The sequence below is a fragment of the Parasteatoda tepidariorum genome, chromosome X2, assembly GCF_043381705.1.
Source record: "Parasteatoda tepidariorum isolate YZ-2023 chromosome X2, CAS_Ptep_4.0, whole genome shotgun sequence".
In the NCBI taxonomy this organism is placed as follows: domain Eukaryota; kingdom Metazoa; phylum Arthropoda; class Arachnida; order Araneae; family Theridiidae; genus Parasteatoda; species Parasteatoda tepidariorum.
The window spans coordinates 3,050,323-3,077,278 of NC_092215.1; the positions used below are offsets into that span (position 1 = coordinate 3,050,323).

At 27.1% G+C, this 26,956-nt stretch overlaps 1 protein-coding gene and 1 long non-coding RNA gene across 3 annotated transcripts in view; one reads left to right on the forward strand and one right to left on the reverse strand.

Annotated features, from left to right (window-relative positions):
- LOC107457034 (uncharacterized) overlaps window positions 1-14,860 on the forward strand; it is a 130,865-nt gene extending 116,005 nt beyond the window's left edge. For both annotated transcript variants that reach the window (XR_011638317.1, XR_001585791.3), the window contains 2 exons: window positions 12,511-12,598; window positions 14,483-14,860. This is a non-coding gene — a long non-coding RNA (uncharacterized lncRNA). The remainder of the gene's footprint in view (window positions 1-12,510; window positions 12,599-14,482) is intronic.
- A 1,295-nt stretch (window positions 14,861-16,155) lies between these two features.
- LOC107457037 (homeobox protein abdominal-A homolog) overlaps window positions 16,156-26,956 on the reverse strand; it is an 80,097-nt gene continuing 69,296 nt past the window's right edge. The window contains exon 3 of the mRNA XM_016075074.3: window positions 16,156-26,707. Within this exon, the coding sequence (XP_015930560.1) occupies window positions 26,157-26,707 (551 nt within the window). The 3' untranslated portion in view covers window positions 16,156-26,156. The remainder of the gene's footprint in view (window positions 26,708-26,956) is intronic.

Consider the following 26,956-nt stretch of genomic DNA (forward strand, 5'->3'; position numbering starts at 1 on the left):
GCTCAACATGGGTGTCCCTTTAGAGGTTTGTTGGCGACATCAAGAAACCAAATATAGTTCCCATATATATCGTTATCTCCAGGCGTTTTATTGCAGCATGTAATCTACGAAATGGTCAGTAACGAGAATTTTAGCAGGAACTTAAAACGAGCGTTGAGTGATCTTGTAAAGTTGGGAAGAAGCAACTAAGCAATGTCCGCTTTCCTCCATTTTGTAATAAAATTTTCTCTTAGTGATGAAATCGGTAACAGATGAGAGCTTTATTTCATTCTAAAATGGCTTGTTGGCTTTATCAAGAGGCGTAGATGAATGCTGCCTTTATTTTCTGTTTGTTCTTTATGAAGTTTTTATCAAAAATCTAGCAAATAGCAAAAACTGTTTCACTCTTATAACGATGTGAAGCTGTTTTTCTAGTATGTAAACAGCGATGCCAGCTAAGAAGGATCATCTTAACTTTATGATTATCAATCGCTGCTCCAAATGGTAATAAAGACAGTTCTCCAAAGTGGCAGCAAAAGAGTCATATAAAATAATAAGTGAGAATAATAATAGTGAAAAATAATTAGTTCGTAAATGTAGTAGAATATAATAAGGAACTTTAAAGTTATAGTTTTAAAATTTATTTTTAACTGAACCAGAGTAAAAATAAATTTTAAATCTGAAATAAAAAGAACATTTATAAATTCAAAAAGTAAAGTCGTGAAAATCTTATTAATGGAACACAGTTAATATAACTGTAATATTTTAAATTTTATGTGGATTATATTTCAGCTATGACTATAAATTCAAGGGAAATGTAAAAGCATAGATTATCACACGTTAATTGTTTACACCTCAGGCTAATTTTAATGAAAATAGTAAATTTTTTTAGGTATATGAACGTATTCCCTTCTGAGCTTCAACATTTTAGATCAAACATTTTAGTTTTAGCAATAGCCATAAGGACTATGATCATATGGCGTTGAATTGGACTGAGACATTCATTTTTATTTTTGTTATATCATCTGTGCCGAGCTTCTTTTTTTTTTCATTCAAAAAAGTTGCCCTTTTTAAAAGGAGGTTCTTTTTTCCAGTTTTAGTATTAATTTTGTACAAATACGCTGGCTTTGTCTACTACAATAGCGTTTGATTATAATATTAATGTAATAAATATTAATGTTTAAAAAACAGTATGAATAGGTGTGAAACTAGAAGTATGAATATAAAATCAAATCACAGTACTTTCTTGTAGCTAATGTGGTTTGCACCAAAAAATACCCTTAAAAATGTAGTGGTTTAACAGAAAAAATAAACACTTGTTAAAAACAACTGTGCTCTACTAATGAAAATAAAATATTTTATTGCTAAAAACTATTGTAAAAAAATGTAAACCTGAGTTTCAAAGTTCTATCATTAACATTTAATTATATTTAATTAATAAAAATATAATATTTTATAACTAGAAACTATTATAATTTTTTTCTAAAAGCTTTTTTGTTGTAAAATAAATATTTAAATTATTCAAAATATTCTCCTGTTATGGATACTAAAATATATATATCTGAATTTAAAAAAATCTATAAAAAAAAATCAAAATTATTGAAACATACTTGTAATATGTAATTATATATGTAATATGTCAAACTATTGTAAAAAAAACACTAACATGAGATTACTTTTGTGTCAAAGTTTTATCATTAATATTCAATTAATTTTGCATTTATGCATTGCTCTTATGCATTTTTTATCTTCAAAAAACTGTTTATTTAGTTTAAAATAAGTAATTAAATTATTCAAAATATTCTTCGACTGTATAATTACTCACTTCAATGGAATTGGAATGTATAAATTTCTTATCACTTATAGTACTTAACATCTGACTAAATGATAACAATAATAAAGTGTGAATTTATAATTTCATTCAAGTCCTTCACAAAGTTGTGAATTTGATACAATTAATGTTACTGAACTTGTTAAATAACTAGAGTCTAAATAACTTTAGTGTAAAATAAGTAACTAAATAATTAAAAATATTCTTCTACTATGGCTGATAAAATATCACAATAATACATGCATTAGTGAATTAAAAAAATAATCCGAAAAAAATAACCCAAAACTTATTGGAATATAATCAATTACTTTTTGAAACCAGACATAGTCTTTGGATTTTTATTGAAAATAAAGTTAATATGATTAGAAATTGAGAGTTAAATTTTATTTCTAAATCGATTTGTTTAATAATGTTAGCGATCTCGTTAAACAATATTGTGAATTTTTGAAAAGCAATTAAGCTAAAAAAGAAAAAAAATATATAAATATTATATGCATATGATTGTGGCTCTTTGGGAAGCAGCCTCATTAATTCCCCTCACCCAAAAATGAAAGCTTTCAGTGGCGAACAAAATATTCTAAGAAAGCATCTTCCAGTATAATTAAACCACTGACGAGTAAAAGGTAAAAAATGAGATTCAAAAGCCTCCACAACTATAAACTTCCGTACCTTTTCCCGAAAATTGTAGTTACCACTCTCTTTATGAATGAAATGTTCAGAGCTGTAAAAAGAAAGTAACACTTCCTGCGCTTACCGGTTAAAATTACGGGATTACGATGGCGCTAGAAAAGGGCATTGCTGGCGTTCGTAATCTAAATTACTCGAACAAGCACTTCATCCTGTAGGTGGAAAAAAGCGGTATCAAAACTAATGTTAATATCCTAAACCTGCACCAAAATAACATCCTATATCGGGCAGAATTCTAATAACGGAGCTAACTGCCGAGCATTTTTAATCAGAACGTGTCATAAACGGTAGGGGTTGTCTCTGGGGAATATCTACTATTTGCAGAAATGTTTCTCTTGTCTCTGGGAATAGCAATCTTTCCCACTAAATATATTCCCTTATATTTTATTTCTTATTTTCTCAGAAATTAAAGTTATGCCCTCCAATAATTTATAGTGATATCATCATAAAAAGTAATAATATGGTGTAATTTGCTAAATATTCAAGATTAAATACATCAATTATTGTTGAAATTTTTGAACTAAACATATTCGCTAATATTATTTTTAAAATTATCTTATTTTTCGATGAAATTTAAGTTATGCCCTCAAACGGGGATATCAACATGAAAAGTAATAATATGGTGTTTCAGAATCGATTTGTATAATCTTCGAAATTGAATACATTTTCTAGTATTTTACGAAACTATTTAATTTTTCGATAAATTTATGCTATCAAATATTCCTCTACTGTGATATCAACATAAAAAGTAATAATATGGTGGATAAAGGATTGATTTGTTAAATATTTCAGATTAAATATGCTAATTATTGTTGCATCTTTTGGTCTAAATATAATCGCTTATAATTTATGAAAATATCTTATTTTTCTATGAAATTTAAGTTATACCCTCGAATACTTTACTGAAATATCAACATAAACGTGAAAATAAAGTGCTTCAGAATCAATTTGTTAAATCTTTAAGAGGAAATATATTAATCATTGTTGAAGGATTCAAACTAAATATATTCGTTTATATTTTTTGAAATTATCTCATTTTTCCAATGAAATTTAAGTTATGCCATCGAATACTTTATGGTGATTTCAGCATAAAAAGTATAATATGGTGTTTCAGAATCGATTTATGAAATTTTTGAGATTAACAATTCTCTTTTATATTTTACGAAATTTCATTGCTTTTCTATGAAACTTAAATTAAGCTACCAACGGTGAAATCAATATCATTCTTGACATTCTTCTTCTTTATTTATAAGAAATTGAGCACCTGGGATCCTTCTTGACTATTTCTCCCACTTTTGTTTTTTTCTTCATAATTATAAAGTCGACCATTTTATTTTTGATTTCATAAACTAAAATTATATTTAATTTTTTCGAGTGATAGCAATATAGAAAGTAATAATCTTAATAAAGTTCTAAAATTAGATTTATAAATTGAAATTAGTAGCAAAATTGCTTTATTTGTCTTATAGCAAGAGAATTTATGTACAAAAGTCTATTTACGCTCTTAGTTATAGGTTGAACCTCGACTTAATATGTAAAAAAGAAAGCATTTAAAAATAATTTCCTCGTCTCAATATGATTCACGATTTCTAAACGTTTTTAACTTTAAGTCTATAAATAATTATATGTCATACTTCGGTCGTTTTAATTTCAATTTAAGCCCTATTCACATAGCTGTCAAATATAGCAGTTTTAACTTCTTTGAATCCTCAATCTCCCCGAGGATGCTTTCAATTCCCCCATCCTCATCATAATTGAATTGATTCAGTTGGAAGAAAATGCAGCAACACAGCGTACGCAAACTTCTATACCGATTTTTATACTTTATGACTGTATTTGCGAATAAAGGAGCGGGAATTTTTGATGATTCCAAGTCTTTTCGTTCGGGATGGGTGCAAGAAGTGAATAACGATAAAGCAGTTTTCCTTTATTCCTTATCATTTAAGGATTTGGTGGGTTTGGATAATGCTCCGATTTAGGAACCTCGAGCTTTAGAATTGGTCATCAATGAAAAATCGCTGATTCTGTAGCTCAATTCAAAGATTTTAAAAGTTCTTTGAATAGATGATAATGTTTCATTTTAATTACTTAAAATTAATTTCACTTTACATTTACTGCTAGGCTGACTACACTGGGGAATTTTTTTTCTTTTTTTTTTTTTTTGTTGCATAATACTTTTCTTACTGATTCTTGATATTTTTGCGTTGCTGATTTCAAATTTGCAATCGATTTCTCTCCCTTTAAGCCAGTTTTTTTAAATGACATTTTTAGTCTATTTTTTTGTCGAAAGTTTCAAAACTTGATATATAACAGAGAGTCGCATAAATGTTGCGACAAACACGTAGGGGAATTTGGGCACATCATCAGGATTAAAAATGCATGGAAATGTCTTTATACACCACTGGGAGCGCTTTTCTAATATGAATTATTTCTTCGTGTACTTCTGAGCAGGTCATAATAGGGAAGCGTCCCTAGAGGCGTAAAACAAAATTAAAGGTTTCCTACTCAATTTTAATCCTGATAGTGCCCCGAAAAGAATTTACGTGATCCCTGTTATATATAACGCTTTTCAACTTCTACAATTCGACAAAAAATGTACTGAAAATGTCACTTTTCCTTTAAACTAGTTTCAGATTTGAAATCCCCATACCAAAATTTGGAAAGTTCAACTATAGAATAAATGTTTTGTTTTTCCACTGTTATTATGAATGATGAAATATAATTAAAGTTTAAAATTCATTGATATGCTGTTATAAAGTATGTTATATATTTATTCTTTGAATGTTGACACCTGTTCTATCACCCGTTTTCTGATGCATCATATAACGATAAACACTCGAGTTTTTGTATGGTGCAGTTGTGATCATGAATAAAGAGTCGTCCTGATAGAAAAGTCGATTCTGATATTTTTCGAAATTGTTATATTTTAATTACATTTCTTTTAGGCTTTACAGCTGGATTGATTATTTACAAATGATATATTTATCAGTGATAATTTAAAGTTAATAATATTTCCTATCCTGTTTTTTTAAATACATTAAGTTCTTTTAAAGTTAGTACATTTTGTTTCATAATCTTTAGCATCTGTTGCACCTTATCGTACTAAACTCTCGAGCTTCTGTTTGGTCCAGTTTTTGAAATGCTATCACTTGTTGAAGTCTCTGATGCTGTAAATTATTAGATTCGAAACTTGTGAAAGAGATCTTTTGTCGGTGTTATTAATGCTATATTTTAGATCAAAAGTATTTTTTTTCGGAGGGGAGCTTACATCTGAACCGATTACTTATAACTGATAAAGTTCAACAGCAATGGCTTTTTTTATGTTCATATTTTCTTACGTATCCTGTTCCTTGTCAACATTGCATCGCTTATTTGCTAACTTCTCTCACTAAAGCATCCACCTCAAATAACTGAAAACCAACATGCCCTTTTTGAAAAGTCATCTGATAAGATCACTAGTAAACCCGTTTGAAATCCGAAAAAAAACTTGTGAAAAATGATACAACCTAAAACAACGATCTAAATAAAAAGTGGTAGTATATGTTTGTTTGTACTAAGTGGATATTTACTCTGTTATTTATTTCATTAACTTTAAAATACCCCCGTTCATTAACTTTATGTCCAATTAAAAATATATATGTTTCAATTATGTTATAGTAGACAGAAGTGTATGGTTTAGATAAATTCGGATAGAAAAATATTTGTGCTACCACTTGTTCTTCCTTTGCTTTTTTTTCTTTTTTAATGCCAGACACAAATGAGTTGCGAGGGCACTACTCCACAAGAGAAACATTTTATCAAAATTTCGGTTTCAAATGTCAGGAAATGTCAAAAAATCAATATGAAAATAAATTTTTGAAAGATAACTCCCCCATTGTGTAATCATGAGTTATCCTCTGATAATTTATTTTTATTTTGATATTTGGAAATTTCTTTAAACTTTCTTTTGGAAATTTCTTCTCAGTTCTTTAAACTTACTTTAGATTTACCTGAACTCACTTTTCCATACTTTTAAATTACGAGTTGAAGTGAAAGAGAATTTGCGATGAAAAGTTTTGCCCGTGGCATAACATCCCCAGTATTGAGGGAAGCCATAACTTTTTGAAATATAAAAATTGTTAGTTCACTTCACTCTCACTTGCTGCTTAATTATGTTTCGCCATTAAAAAAATAAATTTTTATTCTTCTAAAATAAATATAGAAGTAAACCATAACAGATAGAAAAGCTATAGCGCATGCACGATTAATGGCCCAGAATGAGGAATCCAAATGAACGTTATGAAAACCATCCTTATAAACCATCATCAGCTGTCACTTTCAGCATTCTATGATTTTACGTATTTTGGGTCGTTGGATTTTCATTTCTGGGAGCGAGGGTAATGTTGCAGAGATAATGGAATAGCAGGAGTGTAATGACGATTCCTGCTTGGATATCTCTCTCGTCTTCGGTTATTGCAAAAGGCCGGCTCAAGGCGTTTGTCAAGAAACAAAGTGGACTTTGACGGGATTGGAAATGTAGGCTCTAGGCTATGTATCCCAACTATATCAGCTAGAGAACCGGGGTTTGATGTTTATCACCTCGTTGACAAAACTACGATCAAAGAGAATGTGCCGATTGTGCATCAGAGGCGCTTAACCGTAGATGTTACTATTGATTACTTTATAGCTTTTTCTCATACTTGAGTTTCTATGGAATTAAATAAATGTCCAAATTGTGTGACATTTTGGACAAGAACACAAAATTTGATGATAGGGTTTCTAATAGTAACTCAAACTTAAATTGCATAAATATTTTAAATTTACCGCTGCTTTTAGAAGACTAACACTGATTTATGACTGTTAGGTTAAGTTTTTAAAATCGATCATGAAAAATACTCTAATGTTAATTAATGTTAAAATGAAAATTGCTCCTGATATCTGAAAACTTATTTCAAGTCTGAGCACATAAGAATTGTTGAAGAATGAGGATCATTTATTGATAGTAATGATTTTTATAAGGGTTGAAAATTTCGTCATGTTGGTTATTATTAAAAATGCTTAATATTTTTTTAATTAATTAATTAATTAATTTGTCCACTCTAAAGCCCAAAAAATTGTTTACCGTAAAATGGTATGTATAGTTTTAAAAAAATAGATTCGATTTTAAGTTACTTAAGAGTGCACTGTAAAAAATTCTAGATCAAATCACGGTATAAAGTATTCAGTGCATCATCGATACATTACGATAAATGATCAATCAATAAAAATATAATCTTCAATTTAAACTCAGAGCATCATTCTCATTACCATTTTCACCGAAGAATGATTCAAATAGACACTATAAATAATGTTCACTATTAAAGCCCGGAGAAATGTGGGAAAACCAGTAACTTCAGAATTGGGTGCTTAAAGTAAGTGCGCAGAATAAATGTTCCTTTGAAATGCTCAGTGTTGCCTGGCCATTTCAGAAGAAAAACCAAAGATTATTAAAGGCTATTTGTCCTCAATTTTATTATTCTCTTGGAACATTCACTAAGCAATCTGTAATCGCTTTACTCCTCCATAGATGAATCACTCGAACCTCATTCAAACTTCCACGAACTTCAGGTCCAATTATTGTAATAAATTATACTCAAAAACCGAGTTGGTTATTTTAGATGGTTAGTTTCCTGTTTAAACGTTATCCTATTGGTGAATTTTGGGAACGTTTCTAGAATGCAAAAAGTTAATTTAGAGTTTATTCCAATTTTATTATTGAAATCAAATGACAAAGCCAACATCATAAATTAATATGTTTTGCTGGCTTCGCTGTTATTTACAAAAAAAAAATTATAAAATTGAAAAAAAAAATTTAAGGCATACTCATTGTGAAAATTAAGGGCCAAATTATGGTAAAAAGTACTAGCCCTCAAGGTGTCGGTACTTTTTATCGTAAGATCCATTTTTACCGAAACATCTCACGGAAGAAAAATTCTAATATACCGTAATTTTTACAGTAGTAATTATCGGAAAATCATTATCAAATATTATCGTAAAATCATCAAATTATACTTACATAAATATTACTGTAAAAATTACGATATAATATTTTTTGTGAAAAATGGATTTTACGGTTGATGCATCCAAAGTCCGGTACGTTATACTGTAAATTGATCCGAAATTTTTTTAAATGCCGATACAATATTGAAAAAAATCGTATCATTTCCAATTGTAATGTTGTAATTTTTGCAGGTATAATATTTCACGATAAAAATGGATTTTACGATAAGATAAATTTTTCGAATAATGGAACCAAAGTGTACTTCATACAGTAATTTGGTCTGGAATTTTTTAAATTCTAATCTTTAAAAACTCACGATATTTCCCATTGACAAAATTTGTTACAGTGTTATGATGTTATTTAATTTAAATTTTATTCTACTGCTACTATCAAAACTATATGACAAAGCAACATACTTACTAATGCAACATAGCATACTCTTACTAATTAACTCAACTATTCAAAATATGTTTTAAAACAAAAATATAAGGAATATGAATACAAATCGCATACTAATGAAATAGTAACGTTTTTACAATACGAATAATTAATCTAAAATGTATTCTATTGCTAATACTAAATTTAAATGATTAAGTAATAACAGGAATTAATCCGTCTAATCAACTTAACTGTTTATAAGATGTTTTTAATCTAAATCCAGGAGGTATGTAATACACTGTGGAAAATACTGGAAAACATTACGGTAAGCAACCAGAATGTGGTAAAATGTACCTTGTTTCTGACTCTATGGGAACACCAAAAAGCACGGTAATCTCTACCGAAGCACTTTAGAAATAATTTTGGTAAAATTAACAATAAAATGTTTTTTTATTAAATGCGTTAAAATTTGGTAATTTTATAGAAATAACTTAGAAAATGGCATTAAAAATCATTCATTCGGTTAAAGTGCACTTTTTAATTTTGTATTTCTACTAAATGTCATGTAATAAAACCATTATTTGAAAAAGCAATTCCTGGTAACCCGTTACCTAATGAACGGTTTCAATACTGTATATTTTGGTTTTATTACCAGAATTAAGTTGTTGTTTTTTTTTTCTACTAGAAATATTTTTACGATACAGTGCTGTGATTTTACAATTTTTTTCTCCGTGCAAAATGCATGTCATAAGAAAAACCTTTGTAGAGTTTCATGAATTCGTATGTAGTAATATTTATTTTTCCTGAAAAATAAATATTTTTTACTTAGTTCACTACACCGTTAAAAAAATTTTGAGAAAAAATGGTTAAATAACAGTTTATTTAATTGATTCAGTCGATAAAACACGGTTCATTTGATAAAACACAACTCAACCTCAATCTAACTCCAATGCACATTACCTAACAGATGGTTTAGCTCCAATGTCTAGTTAAAATTCATGTTTACAGTTTTAAAATCATGCTAGTTGTAAAGGGTTAAAAGCTTGTACAGTTTTGTATTCAGGTTTTTTTTTTAAACCATACTAGTTGCAAACGGTTTCAAAACCGTAAAGGTAAAAAAAAATTCTTTACCGTAAACTTTATGGTAAATTGGATTGCTGCCGGTTATTTTACCACAATCTAAAAATGTTGTATTACAGAACTTAATGTATGGTTGATCCCTCTTAATAGCTTTGTGATAATTTAAGTTAATTCAAATTGAATGCATCGATATAGGTTCATTTCTGCACTTTTCATGGTTATTCCAAAATCATTTAAGCATTTTCAGTCATAGATGTATTTTTCCACGCAACGTAAGAATGTTATTTTAAAGCACTTTCTTTTAATAAACACTGTAAATGGGATACTACATTTATTGTAAGAACAGCTGTGAAATTTACTATACTTGGTGAAAGAAACTTCTTTGCCCAACGCATAATAAAAACAATTATGTTTTGTGTTAGTTGTTCAGCATGTAATATTATGAACTTTAATTATTGTATAAAATAATCATATATTTGTAAATGGCACTTAATCTACAACTTTTAGATGTTTCTATAGAAAAACTTGCAAGGTAAATTTGAATAAAATTTTTAGAAAAATAAACTGTTTAAAAGTTACATAATTTTTAACATTACCCTGTTTTGGTTAATGTTTTTTCGATGGTAATGCAAAAAAACACTTCAGAACAAATTTTTTGTTGCATTTATATAAATACTTGATCTTGCCTAATTCGGGTGGAGGGATTTTAAATCGGAAATTAATTTTGTTCTTACAATTACAGATTTTTTAATGACATTTTTAATCTATTTTTTTTGTCGAAATGTATAAGTTTGAAAACGTTATATGAAACAGGGGGTTAGGTAAATATTTCGAAAATAGGTATAGGTAAGTATAGGTAAGGCTCATCATGAGGATTAAAATTTCAAAGGAATCCTTGCCCGAAAATGTTGGGCATGGAAGAACTGCTAGCGGCATGTGACGACATTTCGGGGCATGTGGTTTTATGCAGTTTTAATCCTGATGATATACCTTAACTCCCCAAGAAACTTTTCGCAACATTTATGTGACCCCCTGTTATATGTAACGTTTTAAGCTTACACATTTCGTCTAAATGTCTTTTAAAAAAATTGTAACTTGGAGAGCGAAACCGATTGCAGATTTGAAATCGGTGTTACAAAGGTATCAATCTGTTAAAAAATCTCTCGCAGCAGAAAATTGAATTCATTTCAAATTTTTATTTACACGTTTGTATATTTTTTAAATAAGTTTTATGTAACCATGTCAATATCATTTTATATTAAGAATAATATATTAAATCATAAATTTTGAGACTACTTCAAATACGTAAATAAAATCTTTCGGGAAACACAATAAGTATACAGCTGAAATAAGCTATTTAAATTAATATTTTTCAGTTAGAAGTTACTTCCAAAATCATCAAAATAACTTCTATCTTCTCATCATAAGGTCGTTAATAAGTTTATTTTATTTGATTGAGTTATCATTTATAAACTATTTTTTGGTAATTTATGTAAACCTGCATTGTATCACGTGTCACTATAATAAATTAAGACAGAAAAGAGTTTCGAATAAGGTTAAGTAATTAAAACAAATTAACTTTGAAGAGGACCCATAATAAATTTAATTATTTTTAATATTCAGTTTAATGAAATTGAGTTTGAAATAGTTTATGCATAGGTTTTATGACAAAATGATACGAATCATTATAAAAAAAAAAGAACTTCATGATGATGTGCAATTATAAACAAATGACATTTTGGCAATGTGTTATTGTGCCTTGAGTCATTAAGACAAATTGCTACATGAGGCTTTTTTTTTTCTCATTTTAAGAATTACACATTGTACAATTCATAAAAATGTTTGCAGAACATCTTATACTTGATAATACCGTTATTTTTCTGTGATAACTGGCTATTGGAGGTTTAATACAATAGAATATTTCAGCATTAAAGTTAAATTTAGTATCATAATAAAATGTTAAAATATTATTATTTGCATAATTTTTTTTTTTCAAGAAATACTGATGTGTTCTGGAAATGGGGAAATATAACCTTGCGACGTATTTTTGTCTTGAAGTCTTTTACCTGGAAATAATTTCAGAAAAAATAGAATTTTCGTTAAAACTGGTCATTTAAAAATGTGCTGTATTCAATTTCAACAACTTTATAATATACTGTCTTATTTGATCCAATGCAGCAAACATCATAACAATATTTTTAATTTGTATCAATTTGAAAATTCAAATTTTATAATTTCAGTTTAGATTTTGAAATTCTGGAGTTTAAATACAGTTACATTTTGATTTTTAGTGTTTGTGTTTTTTAATACTTACTGTAACTGCTTAAAATTTATTCGAAATTGAATGTTCATTTAGTTAAGTGTCCGTCTTTCCAAAGCTCCTAATTTAACTCAAATAGCAGTGTAATGATACATTAACTTTTTAACATTTGTTGAAATGCTACATATTTATTAGCATAGTTTGCTTTTTCATAAGTTTTATTTTATTTTATAAATTATGATTTATAAGTTTTATATAATTGAATTTTCATTTAAGGCTACTTGCTAGTGTTTAATCCTTATTATCCAGGCATTCCCAATCCGTGTGATGAACAATTGGAAAACTAACAGAGAGTGGGAAAAATGTAAGTATATTTTATTTTGATAATTCGTTTTGGTTTTAAATGCATCTACTGTAAAAAGCTATGTAGGGGGGAAAAAGAAAACTTCATTAAAAAAAATGGCTCTATGAGCGATTTTATAACAAATTTTAAATCATTTCTATTTCAACAAATTTTTGAATGGGTAGTCTGAAAAAAGAACAGTAATGAATGAAAGAGGCCTAAAAAATAATGTTGATAAATTATTAAAGTAGATATATTGTTTTGACAATTTGTTTCATAAATTTGCTTCTCTAAGTGTATTGATTGGGAAAAATGCTTTAAAATAATTAAGGCAATTAACTTTCATGGTGAAGTAAATCTTGTTGAAATAGTTATCGCTAATTGTGATATTTTATCATACATGGAGATCAAATTCCAGTAAAATTACCATACTGTATAGTAAGGACATTTCTGGTAACAAAAATAACATAATTTTGGTTAATAAAATCAACATTTACGGTATTTAAAACATTCTTTTGGTAAAATTTCCATTAAAATGATAATGTTATCCGGAAGTTCTGGTTCCTAAAATTACAGTTCATGCATTTAACTACAAGGTAATACCACACGTTTATTACCACGAAACTTAAACGTAAATATAATTTAATAAATGGATTTTACAAAATGCTCTAAGGTATCATGAAGGTAGACGGAGGTAGACTAAGGTAGACTGAAATCCTAAACATGTTCAGCTTTAAACATAATAGTTTTTAAAATAAGGCAAAGATCTAGCAGTTATCTAATATGAATAACAATGGAATCCAATAAAAAAGAATAAATAAGAACGATTCACAGAATTTATATAGAATTTAATTTTTTAATATAATTTGACAATGTGTAATATTTTTTTTTTTAAATTATACCAGTCAAATCAATCATCATCACCATTTCTGTTTACTGGTGATTTATGAATTTTTAGTAAAGACACGCCAATTAACTAAAATAATTTGAGTTGAAACACGCTGATAGTAAAAAAGACATTTACAAAAATAAGTAAAAAAGTTTTGATAATTATATTTAAATACATATTGTATTAGTAAAAGGTTAAAGAAAGATCTTACAATTAAAATGTATTTTATTGACATATTTGGCTATAAATACTATATATTTCGTTTTTTCATAAAATTTATTTTGTAAATCGTATTTTTATTTCAGATCACTTGCAAATTCTCATTCTTTTTCTTTCAATGGATCTGAAAAGCAATTTATTTCAGTTTTCAGTACTTTATTGTAAAAAACATCTTAAAAAGAAAATAAATCAAAGAGATTTTAATAAATGCACTGAGAAAAATGTGTGGTCTAAACTATCAGTATATGGTAATGTTTTCTGCGTTTCTGGCCTGATGGGAGCACTAAAAAGCTGGATTATTTTCACCGAAACGCTTTCATAATGATTTTGGTAAAATTACCACTGAAACACGTTTTTATAATATGTGATAAAATTTTGTAAATGTGTTAAAATTTAGTAATTTTATCGTGATACATTAGGGCATGCCAGGAAAAACACTTATTCGGTATTTTTTGCATCATGTGTGATAGTAAGGACTATAAATTTGAAAACCAGAATTTCCGATTTACCGTTACCATATCAACCGAAAAATTACCAAGTCAATGATTTGAGTACCATATAATTTGTTTGCATTTACCAGAATTGTTTTGTTTTTTTTTTTGCCAGGAATGTCATTATCATACAGTCCGGCAATTTTACCAGAATTTTTTTTTTATCTGTGAGATCCTGAATATGTATTGAATGAGAAAAATAGGGAAAGAAAATATTCCAGTAAAATTCTAATTTTGTTGATATACTCAGTGATATTTTATTTTATTATAAGTTTAATCTTTTGAAATTTTTTTTTTCTTTTGCAGGTAATTTGTGAATCATCAGCCATTTTTCTACTAAATCCCTATAAAGAAAAGAAGTGTTTATAAGACATGGAAGTATATATTTTTATTTCGACATTTTGCTTTAGTTAAAACTCATTTAGTGTGAGGTAAAAAAAAAGGTTTTATTGATTAGATATAAATATGTCTTGAATGAGGAGAGGGACAAAGAAAAATATTCCAGTGAAATTGAAAATCGATGATTGGAAACTTGCCAAAGCACGTCTTCGGTATGGGATAGCTATGAAAAGGAAAGAAATGATTTTCTAAATTGTACTTACTTGCTATCATGATGATAAGATAATTCCAGAATATTATTGTGGAAATAGGGAATTAAATAATAAAGTTGCTAATTTCAATTTACTTTTGATCATTTTATTTCGCTTTTGAACATTTCTGAAGATCTTAAGATTTATTGTTAGTATTATCAGGATGCTTTACTGATGATTTTCAGGTTATTAAATAGAACTTTAAAATGTTTTTGATTACATTTATGATAGAGTTTTTTGATGAGGTATTTTGGTTTTTAGGAGCTGTTTTCAGGAGATAAGGGGAAAGCGTTATTTAGCCTACGTTGATTATGGAATAAAGTATGTTGGCTGCATCATCCGTGAAATGCATTTTACTGTAAATTGCATTTTTATTTCAAAATATTATATCGTAGTTTTTAAAGAAAAATTTATTTAATTAGAGGGATTAAGTAATTTTATTGTTATTATTACTGCAAAATTTGCGATATAGCAAATTTTTTGTCCGGTTAACATATTGTGGTAAATGCGGATTTTACGATAAACGTGCCGGTGCTTTTTATCATAATTTGATCCAGAATTTTTACAGTGTAGAGCAATTGTTTAACAAATGTTACAATTCCCACTTAGTATAGTATGTTTTTATTGAAGAAAAGCTTAATTGCATTCGTTAATTTAGCTATTATTTCAGAATAGAAACTAAATTTAATAACAACAAAAATTATGTTTGAAATTGATGTTTCAATTCAGAGCATTTAAATCATTTAATGATTTTACGGACCTCTTAATTATACTATAAAATTGTAATTTAAATTTATAATTTTATATTGCATATAAAATTATTGTATATTAGTACATATCTGAATAGTTTTCAAGCAAAGTGTACATAAAAAAATATATTCTGAAAATTTACATGCGATGGTGCAATAATAAAAGGGGTTATTTAACTGTAACGATTCTACATATTTTTTACTGCATTCGATAGTTCAATAAAACTTGAAAATGTCAGCATTTCGTGTTTAACTATAACGAATCGACTAAATATTATTATAATATTTGACGAATTGAATGTTTATGCAATTACAATTCGGGAATAAACAGATAGAGGAGGAAATGTGTGGCGGATTAAATAGAAGAACGATTAAATAGATTTTATTATTTTTGCTCTTATATTATTTTTTATCTTGAATATTAATCTTAATCATGTTTATAAGCATTAAAACTGTTTTGTTTTTTATTTACAAAAATATAGAGTTAAAAATAGTAATGTGTTATTGATGAACTTCATCATAATGATTTATTTCAATTTCCTAGTACTTCAAAAGTTTAAAATTGTAAAACTTTTCTTCTAAAAGTGTGTATGATAGTGTAAGTTAATGTAAATAAAATGATTGATAATACAACACAAAATAACTCTTGCGATTTGTATTTATTAGAGCAATCATCTGAGTTATGTCCGTAAGTACTAACGTATAATGACGTATCTTTCATCAGACTGTAGAACTACACGAACTTACAGGCGTAGAAGCGGTTTAACAACTAAGATTTCTACAGGCTAAACACTTGTTTCAACACCAAAAAGAATATAACTATTATGGAGTCAAATTGTAGTATTAAAAATAGCATAGTGATAAATTCCTTAGAATACATATTAGTTGTAACTTTAACTCGCAAGTACATAATTGTGCACTTTTTAAGTAGTAATAAGACATTTAAAAATAATAAACTATTTTTCACATCAATTATTTTATTTATCTCTTTGTGTATTTTAAAAATAAAATATACAAATGAAAAAGCTTCATAATTTAGTTCTACTTAGACTACATGCCAATTGCAATTTTTTTTCGCACGAAAATAATGATTCACTGTTTCTGTTATAATAAACATTTGAAAAAACAAGAAATTTAATCCAGAATTGAAACTGAAATTTCTTGTTATTATTTACCTAAATGAAACATCTAATTAAAATTAGTTACTATTACCATGTATGCATATAAATAGCATCATATTCGCTCATTAAATTCTTTCGATGCTTGAAATATTTTATTTTTATTTTTCAAAAGTTAAAAACTAACTTATTTTAAACTGCGAATTATTTTTTAGTGTTTACCTTTAGGAAAAAGATAAACATTTTATAGTCCGTTATGCTAAGATATTGATATTTAAATGATAATGCATATAAAAAGGATATATTCTTTACTTAAGTTCAATATAATGCATAATATCAACTAAGTTTAGTGGATGATAAAATAGTACACTTAAAATAGTCAAAAGAAAAAGCCATTGAAATTGCATTCTGTTAGTAATTTTGATGCAAAAGTGTGTAATAAACGAATATATTTTCAACAAGTTGATTTTATTGAAAAAATATAACATTAAATTTCTTCATCAACCTATGAAAGCTTTTTAATTCTCTTACAAATTTTATTTAAAAATTTGAATTTTAATAAAAATTAAAAATGAATAAAATTTTGAATTTTAAAAGTAAAAAATAAAGAATTGATGAAGATTTTTCGCAGATGCTCTGAGGCTGATTAAGGAGTGAATTTTAGAACCTAATTTAATTAATGCAAATTTCGGGATTTTTTTGTAAAAGGAAGAGAGAGAAGTTAGCGGACGACAATAATTTTCCTTTTAAATTAAAAGTTTAATTTTTACAATTATTTTTCAATTTCAATTCATTCTTCATTAATTTTGATATTTTTTAATAATTTTCAAGCTAGAACTACCGTGATTACAGTTAGTATTTCGTATTTGCGTTTTAATTTATAGTTCCTAAACTGCTCATAATTTCAAAAAAATATTCCTTTTTTTTTCTCACATTAAATCTTAAAAAGTAAAACTTGAGATTTGCACTGGGACCCAGTTGTAATTTCAATCGTTTTGACGTTGAAACAAGGTAATAGTACGTAGCATAGTATTTATTACACTTTTCAATAGTCCAATATTGGACAGTTGTTTCTACAAGAAAGCATTTGGAATTTTAATAATCAATAGTTATTTAACAAATGAACAGAACAATAGAAAAAAGTGAACTTTTACAACTCACATTCCACACTAGAATTAACAATGATAGTAAGACGCGAACAACAAAGCTTTTTTATCAGCTGTATATTGCAAGTCAAGCCACTGAAATGTTGTAAAAGATTATAAGTATATATATATAATATATTTATTATGTGATAAAATGTTATTTACCATCAACATTGACGAGTAACGTATGTGGTAGCATAAATACGTATGGAAACGAGAGAAATTGGCAAAACGTCTATTCTGTTTTTCCAAAATCACTCCTGTGAATTTTTTTTCTTTATTTACTTACACACATGTGCAAAATGTACTTATAGTCAATCAACATTAGTACACAAAAACACAAACACACAACTGTGCACTGTTTACATACATGGTTTCGCAGGAAAATTAATTGCACTGTTGCTGCTGAAATTCAAATCTTCAGTTTTGTCAGCAGTTTGTCTTTTCCAAAACAGACATTTGGTTTTAGTTGAACAAATTATATGATTTCCTTCAATTCTGCTAGAGGGCGTTTATATACAAGGGGATTTTAAAAGATAAATAACTTATATGTGTTCTTAATTAAAAATAATTTTAAACAATAATTTAATTTTTTGCAAAAAATAATAATATATTTCTAAATTGATGAAGAAAATTAAAATCAATTATATTTAATGATATTCTCATTGAAATAAGCAATTTTGAATTGGTAATAATTCAATATTTGTCTTAAAGAGATATAATTGGCGACAGAATTAAATAAACTTCTAATTTCCATATTAAAGCGATTTCTATTAAATTGCACTAAGGAATTGAAATTTTATGAATGATAATGCGTAAAATTTATAACTGTTGAAAACTGAATTATAATACTTGATTTAAGGAAAAAAATCGACTACATTTATGAACTAATCAATACTTACATGCTTACATCACATTGTATGACTCTTAATATTTAGCGAACAAAAAAAAATTCATGCTAAAAGAAATTTCATTCCTGATAGGACTTGTTTCTTTTCTTTTTCAAATTTAATAAGTCTATACACAGAAAATTATTTATTTAGTTAATAAATACTTTTCTGTGGGTTGAAAAAATGACTGCCAATGAAAGAATTTGAATACAATTTAAGTTATCTTATAAGTAAAAAAAATTAAAAAAATTTTTTATCAAAAATAAACGGATCAATGAAATTTGAAATAAAACTTTAAACATCTAAGTGAAATCAGTAACATTATAATTTATTTGTTTTTTTTTAATAAATCGTTTTTAGTAATTAATAATAAGTTTAATTTTCTTCAAAATGCCCATCGATTCGCTAAGGAATAATAGTAAGGTAAGACACAAGGTCGAAGAAATCGCACACAACTGGAATGGGATTGAGTACACACTGTAAAAATTCCGGATTAAATTAGGGTAAAGTGACAGGTACTGGACATTTTTACCATAAAATATTGTTTCACAGTAAAATTTTACGGAGCAAAAAATCTGATATACTATAATTTTAGCAGTTATATTCATTGCAAAATCACTGAATAATTATTACTGTTAAATATAAGTTATAAAAGTTTACGAAAAAATGGATTTTGCGGCAAATTTAATTTTACGTATGATGCACCTTGGGTTCCGGAACTTTTCATCGTAATTTGATGTGGAAATTTTGACAGTCTGCCCCCAGCATTTCTATGTATTTGTAAGTTGACAGCACTGTAGTGTGCACTTGAATGAACTAGCTAATTGAAAATAGAATCAAGGATAAAACGAACCGACAAGTACCGGCACCGGGTGCAGTACTTTTCACCGAAAAACCCATTTTTATTGTAAAATTTCAAGGAAAAAAATTGTGATATAACGTAATTTTTATAGTAATGTTTACTGTAAAATCACTGCAATTAAGTAATTGCTACTACAAAAGTTACTGTATAGGATTTTAGGGTAAAAATTTCACAGATGCTGTACTCAGGGCGCTTATACTAATTTGATTCGGAAGTTTTAGCAGTGTACCAAAATGTGAGAGTTTTTACACTTACTACTTACGAGAAATGGAGTATTGTTCATATGCTGGGAGAGATGCGTTTCTTATATATTTAGCTTTAATTAAAATTCTTTTGCTTTTCTGGTTCCTTAATTGTTAAGGTGAAATATTTACTTTCAATCTTATGGTATATGTTTGCAACAATTTTATTTAAGTGCAATTGCTGTTACCCCCATTTAATTGCTGTTATCAATAAAAATTTCTCCTACCCATCTCTCCTACCCTCTAAGGATATTTTTCAAAAAGGAACTTTCTCGGTATAATTACAACTATTATATAATGACAAAATAATAATGAAAAATTAACTCAATATTAATTATAGTTAATTCAGCAAAAAATTAATATTTACAATTTGTTTCAATTATTTCGTTGATCTGCACGCAATGTCCCTTAGCTTTACCTTTCAGCAAATTATTAAATACAAAAAGATCCAGTACTTAATTTTATTTTGCATCTACTTTCGAGACCTCTTTGAGATTCTGAAAATAAATACCAAATTAAAAATCTGATAAATTATTTCGTAATGAAACTTGCAAAAATTTAAATTAATCACGCTTTTTGCTTAAAAAAGTAAAAATAAGATATGAATTTTTAAGGAGATAATAAATTTTAAGCGAAGATATTAGTAAAAAGTAACTGAAATTATTGAAATTCAGGGTTTTCGACGTATTTTAACTCATTTTAGTTTAAAAATTAATTGTTAATATTTTATGTACCATTCAATAAAAATGCGCGTTTAAAATACGACGCTCACCATGCAACGCACTTCTCTAATTTCAAACCCTTCGATATCTCCTTCTAAAGTTACGTATATACGTTTTACGTATATTGATATATATTAAATATTTTAATAAAATTATATCTATATATATATATAGGTATATATTAAATATTTTATTCTACAAGTTAAACGCAGAAGAACTTTTAATTAGAATAATATACAAAAGATATGTTGAAATTCTTTAAAAATAGTTAGAAAGGCGTTGGAAGCAAAAGAAAAAAGAAACTCTCTAATATGATCAATGTTAAATACAATTTTTTGCTGTAATATTTTTAACATAATTGAAATTTTTTCTTGAATTACCAGATTAAAATTGTATTTTAAACGCACTTAACGTTTTCTGATAAAAAATAAAATGAGCAAAGTAAGCAGAATATTTTTTGTTAAAAAATACTATTTAATGTATTCTATGATAGTATTTTGTTTAGTTAAAAAATATACCGCGTAATTTATTTATAATGAATAAAATATTTGATTGTATTTTTGCCGGTTTCCATGCTAATAATACCATTTGATTTCAAGTATAAAAGTTATTAAAATTTATAATGTAGTTGAAATTTTGTATTAGAAATATGTCAATTGAAAGAAATATCAATGACGAAGTTTTAAATAAAAAAAATATTGATAAAATATTGAAAATTGTGAGTTTAAATAAATACTAATAAGGAAAATCAATTTTAAAACATTATATTATACCTGAAATTCAAAATTAATCTCAAGCACAGATTGCTATACTTAAAGTTATTCTTAAATTAAAAATATTATTACACAAATCATTATTGTTAAATTCATTGTCTTTTTTAACATCAGTGAAATATTTGTAATAGTAGCTTTATTTTATTTCTATATCTGAACACAACATTTTTAGAAACAAATTTCAAAGCTGCTTTCTGATATTTCATTTTAAATACTCATATTTAGTTAATTTGACTTTTCATATGTTCTACGTAACACTAAATTTTATCGATTACTGATAAAATGGTCGTACGGATTACATTTCTAATAGCTGAAACATATTTCGTTGGCATTGAAAATTAATACCAATTAGTAAAATTGAATCGTGTTTAAAAAAAAATATAAAACAATTTTGACCTCATCCTAATTATAAGATATTTTATGATTTGGAGTTTCAGTGTTTGAATTCCATGGCAGAATTTGCCATACAAACTTAATCTTCAACATACAAACTTAAACAAACTTCTGTTAAATAAGTAATCCAAAAAAATTTAAGTGGTAAGGTATTACATTATTAAAAAATTCATTCGCTTCAAAAATATATATGTAGGAAATAACAGTCAAAATTTTCCAAGCGCTCGGAAACAGGCACCCATTTTCAAGTCTCACCAGACGTGAATGAGAAGAAACAAGAGTGATTCGAAATATAAAATAAAAAGTTGTCGATATTAAGTTTTATATTTCAAGTAACTTTTGTCTCCTCACTCACTTTCGCTTGTCAAGTCTTGAAAATGGGGGCATGTTTTTTGAGCCCTTGAAATATGTCAACTGTTATTTCCTATTTATGAATTTTTGAAGTGATTGAAATTTTAATAAAGCATTTATTCTGTTATTATTTTTCGGTAAACTTTTGGTCAATTGCATTAAAATTTTAAGTTTTGGTAAAAAGGATTAATATAGTATTAACTGCAAATGTATATATATATATATATAAGGAATTAAAACATGTTGAAAACTAATTGTGACATAAAATAATGAAAAATAACACCCTTAAGACATTTTAAATACATATTTTTGCTCAGAGAAAGTGAAGATATTAAATACTTATTCAATAGTAATTGAAATTACTTTACTGATAGCTTATTTACACATAGTTAAGGCTATAAATACGATTGAGGTAAAAAAAAATTGAATGTGTTGCGTATGTAATAAATAACGGCTAATGCTTCTATTAGCTTTGATCAATGAATCAAACTATGATTATTACACTTAATTATATGAAAAACCACTTATTAGTTCAAAAGTCCTCCTTTTTTTAGCCCAAACATAAAGAAATAAATTTTTGGAAGAAAATCTGAAAATAAATTGTCTTAAGCACAATTTTCTCCGTAAAATTATTTTCCAATAAATATGAAATAAAAGGAATTAATTTAAAACACTTCTGGAAAAGGATATTTCAAACGCGTTATTAATTTCTCATAATTATAAGATTTACATTGATTCGCATTTTAGTTCAGAGTTTTTATCTAATTTTTTATGAATTACAATGTTGTATTATTTACATATTATTTGCTTTCAAATGTGATATTTCACTGATGTTTTCCATCCATCAAAATATTTTCAAACACTTGTATACCTTGGGCAATCATAAAAATGACAGTGAACAATTTTTTTACAAGGCAATAAACAAATCTTTACTTATTTTCATTAAATATGACAATTTCTAAAAAAAAAAATATTACAATAACGATGGACACTAGATTTACCTATCAAAAACATATTGTATTACTTCTATCAATTAATACTTTTAAAAGCAAATTGTTTAATTTTTTTGAAATATTTTTTTTCCAATATGTCATTAAAAATAGACTCACAACGCTTGAAATACTTATAATATATTTATTATGTATTCCGAACAATCTTAAAGACATATTTATTCAACGATGTTGCAAAAAGTTTCTTTACATTTCGTACATTTTGTGTTTAAAATGTACTCTAAATGTGGAGTAGACGCATAGTGAATTTTCTTTTTTCTTAAAAAGTAACATAAGCATGAAATCATCTATTCATATGAGTATTACAATGGAATAGTTTTCTTTTTAATTTCTAGCTTTTCGACAGCTGCTTTAAATTTTTGTTACCCACTCTTAAAAAATATTAAAAAATAGCTTTTTCTTAAATTGAATTACAATGCTAAGCATTTAGTAGATATGGTCGTACTCTTTTTCCATTAATTCCAGAAATGGAAGGAAAAAAGCAATGTAAATATTTTTTTTTTTGTTATAATCAAGAAAATTTTCTTATCTAATCAAATCATGAAATAGTCTTTGTTTTTTTAAGGAATTACTACTTTTGCTAACTAAATTAATCGTTGTGAATTGAAATATTGGTCATGATTTAAGTCCTATTATTGCAATTTTTTTAAGCAAAAAACTTTAAGCATCGTGAAAACATATATAGTTTTTAGAATATTCTTAAAACATCATTTCACGTGAAACTAAGTAACTGTTCTGTGAGGTAAATCTAGTGTTAAACATTAAATAAGTTGTATCGTTGTATTGCAGTTTACTAAAACAAAAACTCAATTTAAACATTTTTGCACTCATATGAAGAAAAATATTTAACACAGTTTCACTGAATGTAATATTTAACACTTAACAACATTCAAAAATGGCAACAAAAACTTAATACTAATCTATATTAACAGTTAAAAAAGCATTTAACAATTGAATAATTCAATGAAAATTGATACGAATAAAAATCAACAAAAAATTCAAATATATAACATTATATAAGAAGGTGTAAACTAATATTGTTTGAATTCTACAGTGTAACTGCCAAATTTTACGCTTTTTGAAGAAAACTTTCTACGGAGGTAGCGATAAAAAACAGTTTTTTCTTCCTTTATTTGTTTTTTATCTTGCCATCTCTTGAAAATATCACTACAAAAATGTCATTTTCTTAAACATGTTTCAATGGTTCATTTTCCATGGTGATCTGAAATATTTTGAATCAAATAATAATACATTCACTTTGCGGCTAGTGGAAAAATCTACCACCAAAGGGTAAAAGTTGGCAGCTTGGCCTATCGCATATTAATTCAAAAATTTGATAGAAATGTAAGACTTTATTCATAGAACACTGCAGTTTCTCTTACGATTACATCTCCTCTATGCTAGTTCGGTTATACAAATGATAAAATCGAACTAATTCGACTGCGATAAGCGATCAAGAGAAAATAAGCTTTAACGTAATGAAATGACGTAGTTAATCCTTATTTTAATCATAGTATTTGTAATATAGTTAATTGATAAACTAGGAGAATCAGATAATAAGATTTAAAATTATGTATTTTAGACTAACAGTTTTAATATAATTGTTTCTTTTCAAATAAAATATGCTATTAAAACCTCAATAGATTTTTAATTTCAGACATACTATAGGCTTTCTAACTGCAGTTCCTATGTAGTGTGACAACAAATCTGTGCTTTTAAGTTTAAATTAAATTTTATACTACATCTTTATCATTTTATAAAATCATCATTTTAACTAATGAAATTATTTTTTCAGTTATTACTCTTAGATTACCTGTAATGGTTTATAAAATTATTAGTTTATTTGATTTACAACAATTTTCAGATAACGCTTTTTAATGACAGAGAAACATTTCCATAAAAAAAATTCCCTCTTATAGGTGTTCGTTTTATTCAGTCCAAATTAAATTATCCCAAAATGAGTATTAAATTTTAATGAAAATTTTTTTCGCGTAAGTTAATTCTTTTCATAGGTAACTAATTAATAAAGTAGCTAATTTCTTCTGGAAGGAACAGATTGTGTTCCTTGCAGAAGAAGTTAGTTATTTACCATGTGCTTATTGCATTTTAAGTTTTGAGAAGAATGATTGAAGCTAATTTTCACAAATAAAAAATTTATCAAAACTTAAACTGCAAATGCAGATAAAATTTTTTGGTAAGTAAAGAACAGCTTTATATTTAATAACGAAATTCACAATTGATCATATTGAAAACAATAGTTAATCTCTACTTTGCAATCACATAAACTGAAATAAATATTTTCTAAATAAACTAACAAACTTTGATAAAAAAGACACCTAAACAGTCAATTAAATATGAAACTACTTCATATGATAACAATAAACAAGCATTGAATTATTTAAAATCTATAAAACTGTATCTTCAATTTATTCTCTGGAGTTCTATAAGTGAGAAAAATAATCCGTCTCATGAAGTAGAAAATGATGAAATACGTATAGAAACACTCAATGGTAAGACACAATTACAAAATCATTCAAAAAGTTATGAGTTTGTTCTTGTAGTAACCCACCGTAGACTCGGGGTTAAACATGAAATTTCTAATGATATAACTTTTTATGAAATGAAAAATGTTTTGGGATTCATCAAGAATTGGATATCTTTTACATACGAATATAGGATTCCCACATTAAGTCATAGTTTTAATATTGTGCTTACAAAGGGTAGGCTGACATAGTTGGACCTTTAATGAAAGCAATCTAAGACGCCACAATTTGTAGTTACTTTGTAAGAAAGATAATCATTCCGCATTCTAACTGTTCTTCTTTCTACTACGTATATCGGAAAAGGCGTTGATAACTGCTTTGTGCTGAGGTCAATGCTATTGTAAGGCATAAATCAAATAAAAGATTAGGTTGAGCATATAAAAACTAAGTTAGAAATTAGTTTGTGCAACAACGTGGGAACCCTGAAATGGCATCATCTCAATCAGTCCATTTGAACTAAGTAATAAAAAAGTAAGTATTTCTTATGCAATAGCAGCAACAGAGAGGAATTTATTTCAGTATTGTCGTATATTGGTAATCAGTAAACTAGATCTCCAGATTTGGAGGTCTAGATGGTGGATTTTTGTTTTCTTTAGGGTAAACTAGCTTCATCAGAGCTAGGAATCAGCGGTCTAGCCACCAACCGATCTACTCCAGGACTTGTATCGACTATATCACCAACAGATGTAGTACTGATGTCAGTGTTGGTGGAATTTCTGGAATCATTATCATCATCTTGAAGACTTTCACGTCTTCCTCTAGTATCATCGTCTGCATCATGCTTAACTTTGTCTAGATGATGGTCCTTAGATATAGTTGAAGACGAAGAAGAATCTTTTTTGTCTCCAGTACTACTAGAGCTTGTGCTGTTTTTTCTCTTACTATCATCTTGGTCTTTTAGTTTCGCTTCTAGTCTAGCCTGTTCGTTTATTTCCTTTACAGCTCTCAGCTCTTTCTTCAATTTCATTCGACGATTCTGAAACCAGATTTTAATTTGTCTTTCTGTCAGACACAGGGCATGAGCTATCTCAATCCGCCGCCGTCGTGTCAAATAATGATTAAAGTGAAATTCTTTTTCCAGTTCAAGAGTTTGAAATCTGGTATATGTTTGCCGCCCTCTGCGTCTAGGACACCCATTTGGACCTGCAATCATTAGAAACACAAAAGGTTAGAAGTAGTATAAAAACTTATTTTAAACTGAATTTTGTTAATACTTCAGTCATAGTGCAATTTAAATATGAGGAAAGGATCTTTATTTTCACAACACTTACACTGCGAAAAATTTCGGCTCAAATTACAGATCAAAAATCTGATGTACGGTAATTTTTACAGTAATTATTACCGTAAAATCACTGAATCATTCTAATTAAAAAAATATTACTGCAAAAGTTA